This window comes from Gymnoscopelus braueri, assembly GCF_963280865.1.
Source record: "Gymnoscopelus braueri genome assembly, chromosome: 12".
In the NCBI taxonomy this organism is placed as follows: Eukaryota; Metazoa; Chordata; class Actinopteri; order Myctophiformes; family Myctophidae; genus Gymnoscopelus; species Gymnoscopelus braueri.
Window position 1 is genome coordinate 11,956,051 of NC_137614.1, and position 6,713 is coordinate 11,962,763.

The 6,713-nt window shown below is 44.4% G+C and overlaps 1 protein-coding gene across 1 annotated transcript in view; it reads left to right on the forward strand.

Moving 5' to 3' along the window:
• Positions 1-6,713, forward strand: part of LOC308097247 (chemokine-like protein TAFA-2) — a 162,205-nt gene that overhangs the window by 149,806 nt on the left and 5,686 nt on the right. Inside the window, exon 4 of the mRNA XM_080444918.1 lies at positions 4,306-4,429. Within this exon, the coding sequence (XP_080301044.1) occupies positions 4,306-4,429 (124 nt within the window). The remainder of the gene's footprint in view (positions 1-4,305; positions 4,430-6,713) is intronic.

A 6,713-nucleotide genomic window follows, 5' to 3' on the forward strand; every position in this document is an offset into this window, starting at 1 on the left:
TAGATCTGCCATTTTTGGTGAATGTTCCCCCCAGAATAGGGATGCTGTGGTTAAATGTCAAGTAAGAAGTTATTTTCGATCTGTCGTAATGGAAACTACTATTCTCTCACGTTTTCCTCGTGACACATACTGTATCTTAGGGGGAGGAAGATTTACATATTTACGTACCATAAATGACAAATGTAAGGTTTTATAAAGTGACAATGTAATTCAGGGGTGCCTTGGATGAAAAAGGTATTTACAGTGGTGACCTGAGACAAACCACTGCTCTGCAGTACACAAACTAACATACAGTATAAGTGTAAATGTTTGCCCCGCGTGCGAGGCATTGTGTGCTTTGCCTCTTTCTTATATTATTTGACAATTTGCCCAATGATTGACCAGTTTTTATAGTGTAGTTTGTTGATTACTTTTGATGCTGCAATGGTCTTTTCCTTTTTTGCCTTTATTTTTTTATTAAACAAATTGTCACTTAAATGTCATCTGGGGACCCCCCAAAAATCATGTGGGGAGCCCCCTGGGGATCCCGACCCACAGGTTGAGAACCACTGCATTAGATGACAGTGAGGCTACTCCATAATGGAATCTAATCTAACAGCTACGTAGCGGCCTATACGTCAATAAGTGATCCTCTCCTCCTAAAAATAAATGGCAATGAAATTAAACTGTATGTTAAATGGATAATTGAAACAGTAGTTGCAGTAGCCTACATTGTTCATATTAGTCGGCACTTCATCCCCGTGGTGATGAAGTGGTCTATCACGTAGGCGTACAGGATATGGCTCTTCAAATGGAATGTAAATTAATTTACAAATTGAACCTTTCATCACAGATTTTATGTGCGCATTTGTAACACATTTTTAACTTGCATGCAATTATTATATAAGTGATATTGGTCAATTCCAAATGTTATGAAAGTATAAGTCGTCATGGCACCCACCCTGCCTTCACTAATATACGTATATGTTTGTGTGTGATTGTATTCTTCCTGTCTTTTTTTCCCCCATTCAGTTCCTCCCCACACACATTTGTGTCATGTCACTGCTGTTGAATCCTACCGACTCCCCCACTACTGAGCCCCCACTGGGAGGACGTAGAATAATAATAATAATTATGCATTTTATTTATAAAGCACTTTACATTCTTGCGAATCTCAGAGTGCTACAGGGGTTTAAAAGCATGGCATAAATAGGGCCTACTCTGTGTTTGAGTTTGCATGTTCTCCCCGTGTCTCTCAGGGTAGTTAATACCCTCACAAAAACATGCGGTAATCCTGGTCGCTATACCGCCTCCCCCATGACAGCCGGGGCGCCTGATGGAGGGGAAGGGAACTGGTTGGAATAACGTGTTCTTTCCACGCACTACGTCCTACCAGGGAAACTCCCCCGTCAGGTGACAAGAAGGCCAGTTGGCTCTCATGCATTGAAGCACCATACGTTGTGGCTTCTGCAGCTGTCCAAAGATCGCCAAAACACGGTAAAAAACGCTGGCACTCTGAGGATGATTTGGATTCATAGTACCTGGCACTCAATGTGTTAATGTGCAACATTGTTTTCTCACTCAACAATAAACAAAGCAACATACAGTATGAGTGTATACAGGGTATCTGCACATTTCTAAAGTTACAATTTAATGACTTTTTACACTTTTAATACCAAATTGGCCAAAATTGTCAAATATTACGTAAGAAAGAGACAAACATTGTGACAATAGCCGATCTACAAGCTCACGACGCCTCCCCAGTTCAAATATGATTATTTTGGGGGGTCACAGCCTCAAAGGTTTGGGAACCCTTGGCCTAAACAAGTGCGGAAATGCTAATTAGTCTGACTCAAAATGAGATTTTGTCATGCGAGCTACGGTAAGCCGGAGTAGAGAACAGTGAAGTTACACAGATGCCAAGTTTCCCTTCCTAGCATTGAACAGAATGTTCAGAGAGACTGACAGCTAAAGTGTAGACACAGAACAGAAATGGATGGAACAGAAATGAGACGATCGAAATCTGTTCACTCTCCCACCCCGACTGTACCTGAGCCTCCTGGTTTGCCAAGTCTATAGTGATCTCTCTCCGCCTGTCGGATAAAACGGCAAAAAGTTTACAAACACGATTTAGATCAAGACTTTTTTTTCCCTCCAATGCATTTAGATTAGTTCATTTAAAAAACGGTAAACAGGAACATTGACAACACAAACTTAGCGACGTGTGATGACAAGTTACTTTGGAGCTGAACTGTTGATGATGAATTGCTGGCTGAGTTGTTTATAGACTCTTTATTTATTTTGCCGTTTGCATATAAAAGAGCTTCATTTTACAGCGGCGTTGTCAATTCCAAACCGACGAATAATGCTCCCGCATCGCATCCCTGGACTGTTACCAAAAATTCAGTCTGCTCTGTTTTTTTTTTGTGGCCATTATGGTCTGTTGTTTTCTTGGATATACCACGGTGAAGACAAAATGCAACATTTCCATGTGTTCAATAATGTCTTTCATTATCTATTCCATTTTGATCGTCTATAATGTGTGTTTCTTATGATGTGGGCCAGACTGATTCACTAACTGTGAATACCAAATAAATATCAAAACAAAACCTCCTCTTTTAATATTGCCATGGTTTACTGCACTTTTCTATTTACCCTTTGATTGTCATGAATGTTTTTTTATTTCTATGATCTCATGTTTAGTTTTTTTCTAGAAATGACTTTGTGATGCTTGTTAACATTCCACTTCACAGTCCTGACTAAACTATACATGGGTAGAAACAGCTGGGTGTGTCTCTCTCGCTCTCTCTCTCTGTCTCTCTCTCTCTCTCTCTCTCTCTCTCTCTCTCTCTGTCTCTCTCTCTCTCTCTGTCTCTCTCTCTCTCTCTCTCTCTCTCTCTCTCTCTGGAATGGAATTAGGGACAAACGTTCTATTTACAACCACAAAAGTCAGCAGGGTAAATGCTGAATTTATAATCGCAACGTGTTATGAGCTGTCTCGTGTGCACGCACATGCGCGTGTCTGTGCCGCAGTCTTTCTTGTTTGTTTGTTGTGTGCGTGGTGCGTGTGCGTGTGCGTGTGCGTATGCGTGTGTGTGTGTGTGTGTGTGTGTGTGTGTTGTGTGTGTGTGTGTGTGGAGCGGTGTGCGCGTAGACCTGTACACGCAGCATACAGTAGATATGGCTATGAGGGGTTATGCAAGCAGAAAAAAATATTAAACATAACTGTCATTCACATATTGCAGGGCCTCTCCTATAGCTCATATGGCTCCCTAGGCGAACCCACTCTTCAGCCGCCAACACAAATTGTGTGTCTATCACGACCCCCCGAGAAAAAAAGTGCATTGAAATACATTATATTATTGCCTAAAAACATTTGTTGCACAATACTACATGTCTTTATGCACAATTTACCAAACATTCAGAATAGGCACCAGAATGTGTACTGTAAACAAATACAAAATAAATAAATACATTAAATCTCCTTGACTAATTCTGGGCATATGTTGTAAGACTTGAATAACAGCATAATACAGCTGTCTTTTAATTTAGCCTACAGCTTTGGAAAGTGCCCTTGCTGAGCTGAAGGACTTAGTCAATTCAATCACAGAAAGCTTTTTACGGCTTCACCTCAATGAAAGTTAGTTAACCAAATCAATAATGTGCTAGTTGGGTTGTAATCGACATCACCTACTGTAGCCACTGTAGGGTGCGCAACAAGGTTAACAACAAGGTTAACAACAAGGTTAATTGACCCAATTAACCGTGGGTCAACCCAGTCGACCTTGGGGTTTAATGAACCATGTGAGCGCTAGTAGAAATCTGATCACGGAAATGTCACTACTCAGAACATCTGAAAATGACTGGGCAGGGCACAAGTCTGGCGCCCCCCTCAGGATGGCAGCTGCATATATCGTCTATAGGAAGCACTGGGACTGATGTATTGGGAAAATATTCACAGAGTTGGTCGTTAGCATACCGTCTCTGTCGGGTGGAAACCATGTCCAAAACTGTTACGTTTCTGGATTCAAATTCAAAAGTATCAAGAGTAGCAGATCGACAATCTCAAAATGTGTCGTTTAGACTAGAGCTTGTATGTATGTAGTATGATCAAGGAGGGCGTTAATTTACGGAAAAAAAACACATAAAGTTACAATATGGAGATAAAAGGTTTGTCGATTGGCCCAGTCATTTGTGAGATTGGCCATGCATGCACACACAGACACATTTATCTTCTCTTTCTCTCTTTCTTTGTCTCGCCCTCCCCTCCATCTCTCTGTCTGTCTGTCTCTCTGTCTGTCCATGTGTCCATGTGTCCCCATGCAGCTCCATCGTAGTCCAGAAGTGGTGGTGTCAAATGCAGCCCTGTATGGATGGAGAGGAGTGCAAGGTTCTACCAGACCTCACTGGCTGGAGCTGCAGCACGGGCAACAAAGTGAAGACCACCAAGGTTGGTGCAGTGTCTGTCTGTCTGCCTGTCTGCCCGTCTGCCTGCCTGCCTGTCTCTCTGCTCATCCACCCATCACAGTTGCACACACACACACACTCACTCACACGTTATTTGCCTTGTTTCTGCACACAAACATTCTCAGAACGACTTCTGCATGACCCACTTCCATCCCACAGTGCTCTCTCTCTCTCTCTCTCTCTCTCTCTCTCTCTCTCTCTCTCTCTCTCTCTCTCTCTCTCTCTCTCATCTCTCTCTCTCTCTCTTTCTCTCTCTCTCTCTCTCTCTCTCTCTCCTCTCTCTCTCTCTCTCTCTCTCTCTCTCTCTCTCTCTCACCCTTCTTGGATCTGACATCAAACATTTTCTGTGGAAGCAGAGGGAAACAAGACCAGCAGTAACCAGGCAAAGAACATGCAGATACACGCACGCACACGCACACACACACACACACACACACACACACACACACACACACACACACACACACACACACACACACACACACACACACACACAGAACGTGCTAGTTGTGTTGCGCTGCATGGTTGACTGGCACGCTGTTTGACCCACAACCAAAACAATTCACTCCACTGTGGACTCACTGGACCTGACTGTCCCCGTGTACTTGATACTGCATGCCCCACGTCCTTCATGTCAGCAGAGAGAAACCTCTGTGTGTGTGTGTGTGTGTGTGTGTGTGTGTGTGTGTGTGTGTGTGTGTGTGCTCGTGCGTGCATGTGTGTGCGCGTGCGAGTGCGTGCGTGTGTGAGTTGTGTTTGTACAGTATGCAGACAGTATATTTTTACTTGGCAGTCATTGGCCTGTCTAAATACAGACTGGACCCCTAAAGGCTCGTACCGTAGCTGTCTGTCAGTGTGTCAGAGTCAGACTGACCTCTCGTCGTCTCTGTACCCCCGCCCTACCCACCCACGCCCCCCATCCCCCACAACCCACCCCCCTACCCTCCATTATTCATGGCAGCAGGGTGTGGACCCTTTGTTTTGTGCCTAAATAATTGATAGCAGGCGTGGCTGAAGCAGCTCCTTGGATGTGAGTGAAGGGAGTGAGGAAACAGACTGAAGGCACGGTCACACAGTAGTGGTGGGAAAAAAAATTATAATTTCAGTGAACGAACAAGTTTGTTCACGTTCACGGCAATGATTCGTTCAAATGATTCGTTCACGTTCTCGTTCAGTAGCGCTATTTTCTAGTGAAAAACACCATCGCGGGAGCGTTGTTATTACGTCGCGCGTACGCCCGCCCCCCCATCCCCTCCCCGTGGGGGAGGGGATGAACCATAGCGTGAACGTACAGTTTCAGAAAGTGAATGAGCTCGTTCACGGCAATTAACTATTTATTTTGAACGAATCGACCCATCACTATCACACAGTTGCGTCGGATGGCAGGAAGTGCCGTTCACTCCTATTATATGATGGGAAAAACCTGAGGCGCAGCATCCCGTTGCCTTGATTTGACAGAGCTGAAGCGCGTGCACTATAGCGTGAAGTCCGACACCCCGGGTTTTAACGGTCCTAGTGCGTACCAAAAAAATCCTGAAGGGGGCGTCAACAAGTGTCATTTGGAAGCGCAGACATCTTGGTGGGGTATAAACAGGTCGACTTAACATTGACCCCCACCAGTATGTCTGCAGCTACTATGCCACGCCCCCCCCCCCCCCCCCCCCCCCCGTGGTGACGACACGTTGGCAAGCACTATAGTTTCACAAATGTAGGCTCCAAAAAACAAAACACCTCTGTGCTTTGTCACAAATTGCACCCTTCTACCATATGAATTATTGTCATTCATATTTATTGATGTAATTCATATCTTAATTCTAATCATATTCAATTTCAATCAATTTTGGCATGTTTTTATGTTGGGTGAACTGCGTACATTCCTCAATAAAAAAACAATGGTGCTAGTCAATGAACTACACGTCCGAAAAAAACCTGGAAGATATATGGAAAATGGTCGGAAATGGACACATCGGCTTGCGCTCAGATGCCCCATTCTGACGCAAATGTGTGGCCGTAGCTTTACACACAGACTCCACCCCCCGTCTCTCTCCCTCTCTCTTTGTCCTGCTTTGTCTTTCTCTTTCTCTCGAGAAGATCTTTCTCTCACGTACGCCGAGCTGATTAGGAATTCTCTTCCTACTCCTTCCAGCGCTCACCTCTCACCTGGCGGGGGTGCAACTCGCCCTCTCACGTCACCCTCTTCTCTTCTTTTGCTCTTTGGAATACACAGTCATCCACCCCTACCTCCATCAACCCCCCCTATAGGCCCT